The sequence below is a fragment of the Chiloscyllium plagiosum genome, chromosome 7 (genome assembly GCF_004010195.1).
Source record: "Chiloscyllium plagiosum isolate BGI_BamShark_2017 chromosome 7, ASM401019v2, whole genome shotgun sequence".
NCBI lineage: Eukaryota > Metazoa > Chordata > Chondrichthyes > Orectolobiformes > Hemiscylliidae > Chiloscyllium > Chiloscyllium plagiosum.
In genome coordinates, this window is record NC_057716.1 from 59384281 (window position 1) to 59397696 (window position 13416).

Here is a 13416-nt window from a genome sequence, read left to right on the forward strand (position 1 = left end):
TAGCTAGTTGGACCATAACCTCGTGTTGTGTGATTTTTAACTTTGTCCACCCCAATCCAACACCAGCACCTCCACCTCATGTAGTAGACTTTCATCTTGTCACTACCTACATTGCTGCCACTCAGCAAGATTTTCAAAGGATTTGCTGTTGTGTGTCCTGCTCTAACTCACTTTATGAACTATTTTACAACTGTCTAAAACTAACTTACAAAACAACATTACTGGACAGAAGAGACTTCAATTTCAGGTTGAAGTGAAGCCTAGGCCCTCAAGATGAAAGGTAGTATATCGACCCAGTTTATTCATTTGCCTGGACCAGAATAAAAAGTGAAATATACAGAAATGAGTCCGTCCTGGTGAAATTAGTTATTTTTTTCTTTTTTTTTTATTGAATGTTGGCACCCCTGGGAAGAACAGCATTTGTTTCTCATTCTTATTGCCTTTGAACTGAGTGGCCAACTCATTTCAGATGGCAGTTAAGAGTGAACCTCATTACTGTGAATCTGATATGACTTATTTGTCAGTTTAGATAAGGTTGGATTTCCTTCCCTAAAGGACATTGTGGTGAACCAGATGGCTTTTTAGGATTATAAAAAAAAACACAAATTGATGGAGGAACTTAACACATATGGCAGCATCCATGGAGAGAAAGCAAAGTTAATGTTTTGAGTACACTGACCCTTCTTCAGGGCATTGAATGATTGAGTTCCTTATTTCAGATTTTAGTTTTGGGTTTTATGACAATTGATGGTTGAGGGTTTCATTGTATCTTTACTGAGACAAGTTTTAAATTAAAAAAAATTGAATTTATATTTCATTAGCTGTCATCTTGGAATTTAAACCTGTGACAAGCATTAGTGTAGGCATTTGGATTACTACCATTATGCAACCTCTTAGTACCTAATTGGGAGTAAAATATTTAATTCTGAACTGTCCCTACTCCAGCTGTAGCATGATTTCCATTTACTCAACAGGATGTTAGTAACATCAGCATATGAAAAAGCAACCTGAAAGTTAATGCAGAATTCAAGCACAATTGCACAGCGCAGTAAGTCCCCACGTAATTGTCAATTGCCAAAAATGTTGTAAAATCTTAATAAAATCAAGGAATTGAATTCAACTTAAAGAATGCATTTCATATTATATGAAGATAATTTTTTTTGCTAACGTTCATAATTTAGTTTAAGAAGTAAACAAGTTGAATTATTCTAACACTTTTCCTAACTCTCATCTTAAAGTCTGGTGAAATTAAAATGTTTTGTCAAGTATTTTTTTTTAAAAATACAAAATTATTCAATTTCATCGTATTTCAAAGAAGCATGATGGCAAAATTATAATACTGATTTGCCCTTTTGAGCACTTTGTTACTCAAATGTTTAATTTTCAAAACTTCAATTACTAAATTTGTTTCAGGATTTCAAAAAATAGTTCAAGGATAGAATATTTGGCAACACAGTTCAGTAGTGCTCTGCATTTTTGGTCTTTCTGCTTTATAAGATAGGTGTAAAGCAACACATTCTATTCTTATCATATTGCACAGTACAGTATTCACTAAATTGAATTTAACAGTAGTTTGGTCACATCTCGACTAATGTTCATCAATGAGAAGTGCTTCTGTTAAATCACCCAATTAAAAACCTTAAAATAATTAAAGACTATTACTAATCTTTTAAAAGAGTTTTAAATACACGCAAAGAAAAGCACAGCAGAAACTTTTGGAATTAGAGATGCCTTAAGCATCCATATATGGTTTAGACAGTAATTGTCAAAGTTAAAATAAACTATGTTTTAAGATGGTTTTGCTGAGAACAGCAATTTTAATTGTTATAGATACTGTATCATAATAGTAAAGAATTTATATGCATTAACAAACCCCAAGCTTTAGAAAGACTTATAATGTGAAACTTAATGCAACCTAATCTTATATTTGGATTAGAGATTGGTTTACAACTAATTATTAAACTTTGAAGGTCTGCTGTGAGAAAAAAGTTACAAGGCACTGACATAAAAATACTAAGTAGGATTTCATAAACAATAGCAATTTTCCCCAGTTTACACAAACCATCTAAAATCCAAGTGTTATGGCTTTTAACACCCCTTACACTATATATATATTATATATATATATATAATTTTAAAATGTACACACATTTGATTTTACATTGTTAATGTGAAATTCCAATGGCTTTAAGATATATAGAGATATCAGTAAATATCTGTCATATCAGCAACTATATATCATGACATGATTGGAAAAATACTGGAAGTCTTTTATGGAGTTAACAGATTGCATATATTATGATTCTTTCCATCATTGGAATGTTTACTTAATATAGTATAAAAATATGTTTTTAAAGCAGATATTTCACAAAAGAACACACCCTCTGGAAACTACTACAATACTAACTATGTAGCAGTATTTATCAAAAATGTAAGTAATGCAAGTCAGGAAATATTCATACAAGTGAAATTATTTAGCAATTTTTCAAATTAAAGACAAAATATGTCAATGTTTTGAAATTCCTCAAGCATTTTGGTGACACTGATAACAAATTTCAATCATGGAATTCTTTAAGTTCTGATATCATAATTGTGCTGTCTGAATCTGTGGGATCATTATAACTACGTTCATAATGCACAGTTCCAAAGGGATTAGCCCATCGCCACTTATTCCTTTTGTACGAAAACCACACAACTGCACCAATTAGCAGCAAGATAAATATCACTGTTATCACTAATGCTGCAGCTCTGTGACTGGATCCTGCAAAACAACAAATTTGAAAAAAGTTTCACAGAATATAATTTATTAATTAGAAAAAGTCTTTAAAACAATGAATAATTTTTCCCCAAGTAAAAATGTTATGATATAAAATAAAATGATATATAATAAAATGATATAAAAAAGCATGCTTTAAACAGTAATACACATTTTATAACCTGTATATGCTCTCAATTTATCTACTCAGGATTCTGAACTGCTGAAAAAAGGAAATCACATTCATTGTGGGCAAATAATTAAACTCCTAAAATTCCATGGGCGGTGCTGGCAACTGTTATGATCTAAAATACTGATCATGTGAAGACATCTCATTTTGTATATATACAGTTGAATACAGGTACCATTTTCATTCCATGACGCATCTTTTGTGCGTATGTGTTTCAAATCATTGATACTGTGATGGGATAACTGCTCGATCATTTTGGGAGGGGCCACAAACATCCTTGCTCTGCAGCTCGGTAGGCTGGATGTCTAATTCACGATGCAGAGTGACACTGACAGCATGGGTTCAACTCCAGTACCAGCTGAGGTCACCATGAAAGCCTCGACTCTAGTTGGACCTCAGGTTAAATTCACTGCCAGGTGTCCCTTGCTAAAAGAGAGGAGTCTCTGGACCTCTGAGACTATGGTGACTTTCACTTGAATACAGCATATCTCATTCTCTTCTCACAGGCTGTGCTCTGATGAGTTTCCGAAAGAGATGAAAATTTGGGGGAAAAAAAATTTGAGAGTTCAGACTACTGAGATATCTAGAGACTACCTACGTAATTTGAAAAAGATTTACCCCTTTCTTCTCATTCTTTCAGATGTAAAGAATTAAAAAGAATTATCAGATGTCCGAAAGCTAAACCAAGCACTTATTACTTGAGATATATACCGATCGAAACCCAGGAAATCTTATGAAATAAGAGTTCCAGCTATCACATGGAAGAGTAATATAGTATATGAATTTCAGTGCTGGTATGATGCCAGTTATGAAGGCTGTACATCCTAAAGATTGGCAGATATAACATCAACCAGCATGCCCTTTTGGTGTTTGGAAGAATAACGTGCTGACTATATTCAACTTTGCACTGGCAATACTTGCAAGATAGTGGTCAACATTTGATGTGACTCTGCAATTGGACAACATTTGCTGGAACCTAAAAGTACAAACAAATATGTTGACAACTGATTTAGGGTTTGTCATTCAGGCTTGAGGTGTGGTGTACTAGTGTGTACTGGAAGCCCCATATCAAAACACAGGGCCCTGCAAACAGAAAGCACATGTACATGAACTGTACCTCAACAAATGATCTCAATAAAAAAGTGGAGTCATTCACTGGATCACTTCACAGAGCATTGCCTAGCCAATTAGAAGTATCCTTCATGGTTTAAAATCTAACTAAGCTGTGTTTTTAAACCTGTCAGTTAGCATTATTAGTTGCATTCTCTATGGCAACATCTATAACAATCAAGAATGTCCTCTCATGCAACAAAATGATGGCTTGTCCCTTTAATTTGAATTCTTGCAAAATGTTCTGATGAATTCAAGATGTAAAGCTTTAACAAAACTGCCTTTTTTTTCCCCCAACAATACTCCAGTTCTGTGCTATCAAATGATTTTAAGAAATAAAAGTTTATTCATAGGGGAGGGGATGGCCTAGTAATATTATTGATAGGACTATTAATCCCAAAACTCAGTTGATGTTCTGGGGACCCAGGTTCGAATCCCGCCATGGCAGATGGTGGAATTTGAATTTAAAAAAAATGTATCTGGAATTAAGAATCGACTGATGACATGAAGCCATCGATCATCAGAAGAATCTGGTTGACTAATTCACCTAATATGGCCTACATGTGACTCCAGACCAAACAGTCATGTGGGTGACTCTCAACTGCCCTCTGAAAATACCCTGGCAAGCCTCTCAGTTCAAGGGCAGATAGGGATGGGCAATAAATGCTGACCAGTCAGCAAAGTCCATGTCCCATGAGTGAATAAGTCAGGGTGCACCTTAGAAAACACCAGCATATTTAACTATTAAAATGTTATTTGGAATTCTCCCTATTTTCTTAACTTCACAACATGGAGCATGACATAGAATGGTATAGAATGGCACATGACATTTGTGGTGACAAATTAAGACATGTTAATTTCTCACATGTTTGTGATTTTTTTTTGATTGTGACAAGATTCTATAAATCTTTGCTAACACTGACAGATTGTTTATTAACACTTAACTTTTTTTAAAAACTACTTGGCAGTCACAACTCCCAAAATTAATAGACAGTAAAATCTAGTTTAACATCTTAGCCTTCAGTGGTTCAATTCTTGGTTATTAATGTAAAAACTTACTCATTGGAGCTTTGCAGACAAGTCTGCTATGACTTTTTGAACAGCTGGTTAGAATCCATGTTCCATTTTTGGAAGATATAACGGCACACTTGTCATGAGTTGGAACCGAGAGATTGTTATTAATCCAGTTAGCATAAGCAAGGTTTGAACCATCTGGCCACAGTAAGGATTTATCTGTGTGGCAGGACAAAAATGTGAAATAATTTAACAAAACATTACTGTGACTTGTATATTTGAATCTTAATCAAGAAAACCTTCAAAAAGGGTATGACTGATTATAGCAACTTGCACTTGTAATATCATTCTCAAGTATGCAAGCAACAGTTTGACATTATTCTTCCAGCTAAGCAATATGGACCGGTGCTAGAGTTTCTCTGTTGTGCCTTCTGTTCCACAGTCTCTCTAGTACTGGGCTTTGATTTTGAAGCTACATTTGAACTGATAATTCTGCAGGTTTACTGCAATACCAAATTAATATCAATTATAGTAAATTGTAATTGCAGACAGCAATTTCCTAGTTGTATGTTATGGTCTTCTCTTACTGCAAAATTTACTCTACTAGACAAAAGAGATAACATGGAGAAAGTGAGGACTGCAGATGCTGGAGTTCAGAGCTGAAAATGTGTTGCTGGAAAAGCGCAGGTCAGGCAGCATCCAAGGAGCAGGAGAAGGGCTGAAGAAGGGCTCATGCCCGAAACGTCGATTCTCCTGCTCCTTGGATGCTGCCTGATCTGCTGCGCTTTACCAACATCACATTTTCAGCAAGAGAGATAACATGCACAGCTTCATTTCTGGTGTTAGATGGCAGAAATCTAATTTGTCACAAAAAATTGCTCCAATAATTTAGATAATTTTTTTGCCCTAGAAATATAAAAGCTGCTTTTTCTGCTTCAGAGAGAAGTGCTTCTCCAATCTCTGAAAGAAGCACCATAGAAGTTTGGAATAATCTGGAAATTGAACTGGTCCATTTTTGGCTTGAAGTATGCTTTGAAGATTTGGCAGTTTTCAACGAGGGCTGATTTGTTAATATAGGGCTGCATCCAAATGAAAACAGATCCTGCCACATTTTATTGGCACCATGGCTGAGACTTTTGGGCATCTTCATGATGTATGTGAATCATGTATTTAATGGAATGGCACTAGCAAGGTTGGAAAGGAATTTAAGATTGGGAGGCTGGTTTCCGTGTCTTTAGATCAGAAATAAAATAGTAAAAGAAGTCTGTTAATTTACATTAACAATTCTAATTAGAGAATATTAATCCTATTATAAATCAAAGATATACACAAAAAGATGCAGCTACTTCCAGTAAAATGGAACAGTTGTGCAGTCTAATCAGACAATGGATTGGTCAGGACACAAGATCAGCTTGCATGGTTTGCTGTATTTGAGCTTAGTACAGTGATAAGAAAAAGGACATTGAAGGTGAACAAAACATTTTACAAAACAGGTGGAGAAGTGTGTACTGAAATTTCTGACTTTGGGTGACCCAAAGAATATAAAATTGATTAGCTTTAATGATGCATCTCAGGCAAAGCTTGTCTGCTTCCAGTTTTACTTGGGCTCCTTGATGCTGTACTCTATTACATGCTTTCTGATGTCAAGGACAGTCACTCCCACCTGCACTTGAATACTTACTGAATTACAAGACAAACCACTGATCCCTTTGGGATAATGTGCACTCCTTAAAATGGGTAAATAAAAACACTTAGAATTCACCTTGCAAGCCTGAAGCAAACATTGGAGAGGAAATAAAATTCTCCAAACTCAAATGAGTAATTACAACTAACCAAATTGCTGGATTGTTTATCTGAAAGAAATGTCTCCATGGAAAGATATGGGTGTTCTGAGAAGCATGCACTGTAATTTAAATCTTGGTTATGTAAGTTAATCAATTGGAAAAAACAAATTATTTCCTAGTGATGGGTTATAGCTGAAAAATTACCATGAGTGATTTGGTGATAGGGAAAGAAGAACATTTAGTTGTGTGCAAAAGCACTTCCAAATATTAAAATCCCTTTGTCACCTCTGGCGGACTGCATTGCCATTAACGTGCTTTCCATTTAAATTAATCAATTGTAAAACACATGTTCTTAATGACTGTGGTTAATAGATGCAAAAAAAAAAACAGATGATTTTCTGGAGGGGGGAATAAAGGAGTATTCAGTTGTGTGCAAGAGCACTTCTGGATAATTAAAAATAAAAATCCATCTCTAAACAAAAAAGTGTTATTGTGGCACAGTGATAGTTGAGTAATAACATCACTGATTAAGTCGATTCAAAAATATCTACCAGACAATCATTTTAAAGCTCTAATGGCTAGCTTTGGTTAAGATGAATGTTCTTCCTCACTTATATATCCCATGAGAAAGCTCCCCTTGATGCTGCCAAGGCAAACACTGTGCAGGCTTTAAGCTGACTTGAATCTTTTATTTGGCATCATCAATGGCCTCTTATTAAGCTGGATAAATTGCAGCTTACGCAAGAAAGGGGAGGGCGGGGGGGGGGGGGGGGGGGGGTCTAGATTTTCCAGACTTTAGGAAGTAGCAACTGAGTTCCTGGTTATCCTGTGTGGCTGAATGGGCTTGTCAGGATCAGTGATCAATTTGGTTAGACATTCAGGCCTCCCTCCTCATTAACTTATTGTTTATGGATAAGATGAGAATTGTTGTGGGTCCTTGTAAAACCCCGGTTGTCCTAAAAACAGTTAAAGCATGGAGAATGATGCGGCAGGGTGAGGGCAATTTACAAAAAACCTCCCCCTTCACTATAGTGGGAATGTTGGGATTTCAGCCAGGTTTGGTGGAGCTTTGGGAGTCCAGAGGAATCTCCTGTTTGGGAGATCTATTCGATGGGGAGGACATAATGTCCTTCGAACGGCTGAATTGGAAGTTCGAGCTACTGAGGAGAGATCTCTTTCATTACTTCCAAGTTAGAGACTTTGTACAAAAAAAAAGACCACTTGATGGTCAATCCTTACAAAATCGGACATGGAAGGGAGTGTGGTCCGGTCAGTGGGAACCCTCTCGGTTAGCACTCTCTATCACGTTCTAGGTAGTACTGTGTCGCTGGACATGGAACAGCTATATAAAACCTGGATTCAAGAATTAGGGGTGGAAATCTCCTGAGAGATGTGGGAGGACATCTGGGAAAATGTTAAGATGATCTCGACGTGTAACAGGACTCAGACTATTCAACCGAAGGTACTTCATAGGGCCCACTTGACACCAGAACGGCTTGCAAAATTCAAGACAGGAGTGTCCCCAATGCGCCCAAAGTGCAAAATGGAGATTGGTACTCTTACTCATTCCTTGTGGTCATGCCACAAAATTCATGGGTATTGGGATGACATAGTGAGTGCTTTGGCAAAGGTTTTGGGAACTGAGGTTGGGTTGGATCAGATCCGGTATCCCTCCTACTGGGTCTTCCAAATCTTCTCTTCCTGGATGCACATGGGAAGAAATCGTTTAATATCCTTTCTTTCTGCGCGAGGAAGAGCATGTTAATGAGCTGGGTGTCAGAAAATCCCCCAGGACTCTTGAGTTGGCATGGGAGTGTCATGGAACACCTGCCCCTGGACTTCCTTAAGAGTATGGTGCACCAGAAAACAGAATTGTTTCACAGAACATGGCGGCCCTTTTTGAATTATACCGATGTAGATGTATCAGTTATACTATCCAGGACCTTTGTCTGGGCATGAGGATTGTGCTGTTGGTTTGGGGGCCCCTGGGAGGAAGAATCCCATACAATTAAGGGTCTGCTCACTACTGCTCCCAGTGTTGGGGAGCTGTGATGAGACTGTGCTGAGTGTTGTAATTTAATTGAATGTAACTTAAGTTACCTTGTAAAAACTAGTATAACTTTATTTTGTCTATTTATTTTTCTTCTTTCTCCTTGGTTATTTATTGGTGTAGTTGGTTTTAGAGTTTTTTTCCTATTCTTTTCTGTGTTTTGGTAGTCTGTGGAGTAGAGTAGTAGTTTATAGTTTTTTTCTTCTTATTATTGCTATTTTAGTATAAAGTTATCAAACTATTTTGTACTAGTTTTGTAATTTTGTAAAAAATCTAAAATCCTTTTTGTTTCAATAAAAATATTTAGAAAAAAAGGTCGAATGGCAAATTGGTAATGCTCTTACCTGTGAGCCAGAGTGTCTTGGGTTCAAGATTTACCTTCTCAAGGAGGTGTGTTAATACATCTTTGAACAAGTGGATTACAAAAAAATCCTTTTTTGGGTGAATTGATGAATTGGTGGTGAATTTCTAAAATTCAAAAAACCCTAGGGGTCACATGGACTGAGCAGAAAGAATGAATAGAGGAAACACAGAAACAGAAATATAGAAGATAGGCCAGGAGGCGGCTATTCGGCTCTTCGAGTCTAGTCCGTTACTCATCACGAACATGGCTGATTGTACAGCTCAATAGTTTAATCCTTCTTTCTCCCCATAACCTTAGATCCCATTCGCCCCAAGTGCTAGATCTAGCCACCTCTTGAATACGTTCAATGTTCTGGCATCAACTACTTTGTGGTCGTGAATTCCACAGGCTTCCTGTTTTTCTAAATGAATATTGTTAAGAAGACTTGAGTTTTGAAGGATTGTGGAAAGATTGATTTATTTTAAGCTCCATGGAGATAGTGAAATTGTTTTTTTGACAAAGTCAATAAAAAGACTCAAACTTTCTTTTGTTGGAAGTCACCTTACTAGATTTTATGTCCACCTTGTTTAAAAAGTTAGAGTTTGGTTTGGTTTTCAGTTGAGGGAAACCTACTGAAGAATAACCTGCTAGGCTCATCTCTTCTGTTTCTAAAATAGTCTTGTTGTGAATTTTGTTATTAACTTAGGGAATGTGGAATTCGCTGGTTAGGCTAGTGTATTACTAATTGCTATTGAGAATGTGGTGATGAGCTTCCTTCTTAAACCACCATAGTCAATTTGTAACCATAGTAGTATTATGACTGTCAATTTTGACCTCATGACTGTGGAGAGACAGTGATATTTCCAACAGGCTGGTAAGTGGTTTAGAAGGTAAATTGCTGGTGGATGGTGCTCCCGTATATCTGCTGCCCATGTCCTTCCAGATGGTAGTGGCCATGGGGTGGAAGGTCTGAGCAGAGGTTTGGGCCTAGGATACTACCCTGAGAACCTCTTGCTGAGATACCTTAGAGCTGTGATGATTAACCTCCAGAAAACAAAACACATCCACCTTCCATCATGCTCAGTACAACTCTAAACTTTGCAGGGTTTCCCGGATTCTCCTATTTTGGCAGGGCTCCTTGATAATATGCATTTATTATAAGCATTGTCCACGAAGATGCAGAATTAGTTATAATCTGTAATTGTATTTTATTAAAAAGGCCTGGTTGATGGATATTAAGACTAACAGATAAATACAAATCACAGTAGTGGCACTGCAGAAGGATAGTGCACACATCCCATTTCCCATTAGTTATATGATAATGCCTCTCCTTCTGCATTAACTTCCAAACAAACTACTCAGTGGTTTTTCATTGGGATGGTGTTTCAAAATCTAAAAGGAAAGCAGGGTAGGTGGAAAATAAAAAGAAGTTGCAGGATATCAGTGATTATTTGTTTACATACATATCCATGTACGCCTATGAAAAAATGCAGTATTTCCAACACTTAGCAAGGTTTGTTTTCATTGCTCTCACATTCTCTTACCTTTCTTACCTAGAGAAATTCCGAGCCAGACTCGTCCTGTGATTCCCTGTTCTTCTCGGATTTGGTTGGTTACAAAATCATTTTCTTCTCTGTCTTTAATGCTCAGAATATCAGCAGAAGGATCTAGATTTTAAAAGTTAACATTTTGCTATTAACAAATGGGAAATTACATTATCAATATTTACTAAAGAAAGAAACTATGACTTGTACAGCACTAAAGAGATCGGAGTCCAATTCAGACAAATTGTTTCTTGCAAAACTGAGGGAATATAAATGTTTTGTCTACTGCTAGTTTAGCAACTTTTTTAGGACAACCAGCTATTTCTTCAGTTGGGGAAGGGGGAGAACAGGAAATAAAATTAAAGTATATAATCTTAAAATGTGAGCTTGTTTATGCAGAAGTAAGGGCAGTAGTAAGACCTCAACTAAAGTACGTAAACAATTTTAGACTCCTGTAAGGACATAGCTATATTAGCACCACATCCACATCTATGCTTTGTCATAGATGGTGTCGGATGTCCCGAGTGTTTTGGAGCTGCACTTACTGCGGAGTATTCCATCACACTTCTGATTTGTGTGCTACACTGTATGGACTTTGGGGATTCAAGAGGAGAGCTACTCTTTGCAGGATTATCAGCTATCTTTGTGGGCAAAACTATTTACATGGCTAGTTCAGTTTATGGTCAATAGTCACCCCCAGGATGTTGATAGTGAGCAGATTCAGCAATTGTTATACCACTGAATGTCAAGGGGCAATGGTTGGACTCTTTTGTTAAAAGATGGCCAATGCCTGATACTTGTGTGGTACAAATATTACTTGCCACTCGTCAGCTAAAGCCAAGATATTCTCCAGGTCTTGCTGTATTAGGACATGGACTGCTTCAGTATTTGAGAAATCATGAATGGTGCTGAACATTGATAAACATTCTCACTCCTGACCTTAGGAAGAAGGGAAGGTAATTGATGAAATAGCTGATATTCTCAAAGTGAAGGCTTTTCCACAAGGACTATGCAATGGTAACTCTTACTGATACCATCATGAGCAGATGCATCTGTGGCACACAGATGGGGATGAGATCAAGTATGCTTTTCCCTCTTGTTGGTTCCCTCATCACCTGACAGACCCAGTTTAGCAACTTTTTTAGGACAACCAGCTATTTCTTCAGTTGGGGAAGGGGGAAAACAGGAAATAAAATTAAAGTATATAATCTTAAAATGTGAGCTTGTTTATGCAGAAGCAAGATTAGAAAGCAATCTTCCACATGATGATTAAATGAACGTAAACGACTGTAGATGCCAGATTCAAAACAACATTTTCAAGACCAAAGTGGATAAATTTTTTTCTCCATGAGTCTTGCCGAACACAAAAGGAGTAGAACTATGGTACAGAACAGCCATTACCTAAGGCATGCTGTACTCCTGCTCAGTAAAACAATGTCAGAGTTGATTATAAAGCTACATAACAGGATTATACAGTACAAAATTTTAAAATTTTAAGCTTTACAAAAGACTTTGGGATGGGGGCAGTGTGCTGGGGTGGGCGTAAGAGTTGATTTTATGAAGGAGTAGATCTACATAAACTACTATAAGTTGCATTCCAAATGAGGAAAGGAAAGAAAGCACAATATTTGACGAGTGCCATATCATTAATGCTGGATGTTTTCTTAGTACTCCAAATCACTCCATAGTAAATTAAACGGAAGGAGAAAGAACATACCCAGTTGAGAACAGATTGTTTTGGTTTCTTCCATGGTAAATACAGACCAGTTATACAAGCCCATGTCAAATGCATAGCAATGTCCTCTGAATGTGACCCATAATGACTTCCCATTTTTCTGAGGACAGAATTTTGATTTATTTTCTTGTTGATTAGTTGATGTCCCTGCAAAAAAAAAAAAGTTACATAGACTCTTTACTTCAAGATATCTTTAATTGATGAAAACAAACTCTATTGTCCATGTTTTTTTGTTCTCTCCAATGAAATTAATATATTACACAGCTTGACAAAGCATTTCTGTCAGGAAGTTTGTATCAGTGGCATGTCAATGATGTTCAGTATTAGCCTCATCTATATCTGCTTCATGGCATTCAACAAGTATCGTTTTCCCCACCCTGAAAAAAGAACACAACAAATCCACACTGAAGAGCCCCTATTGCTAGGAGATCAAATACTGATGGAAATGGTAGTACATAACAGGACTAATTGTAACAAGGCTAATTAAACCTCAAGCTCTGTGCATTTCTTTTTAGAACGAGTCAGGCAGCATCACATTTTTATTACATTCGATATGCACAATAGTCAGAAATCAGGGATATCCACTTGCCCAAACCAAACCAATTTGGATAATTAGTCATTTTAATTTTTTTCTTGTCTTGACTCAAAATGCTTCATTACATTATCTATAATAAATAGGTATCTCTTCAGAAACACAGAGTATGAACTTGAACACAAAAGACTATAGGATATTAGTTTGGAGATTACCATAATAACTGGTATTTCAAACATCCGAGTCCAAGACACTTAGCAACAGCAGCCTGCAAGAATGTGCTCCATTTTATTATAAAACAGAATGAAAAATACACTTAGTTAACTCAAAACAGAGCATTTTGTCATGCAAAATGCAAT

General features: G+C 36.7%; 1 protein-coding gene across 1 annotated transcript in view; it reads right to left on the reverse strand.

Moving 5' to 3' along the window:
• The window catches only part of LOC122551927 (lymphocyte antigen 75-like), a 138564-nt gene continuing 125148 nt past the window's right edge, over positions 1–13416 (reverse strand). Inside the window, exons 31-34 of the mRNA XM_043694497.1 lie at positions 12508–12672; positions 10791–10913; positions 5115–5288; positions 1–2761 (exon numbers count right to left, since the gene is read on the reverse strand). Coding sequence (XP_043550432.1) covers positions 2556–2761; positions 5115–5288; positions 10791–10913; positions 12508–12672 — 668 coding nt within the window. The 3' untranslated portion in view covers positions 1–2555. The remainder of the gene's footprint in view (positions 2762–5114; positions 5289–10790; positions 10914–12507; positions 12673–13416) is intronic.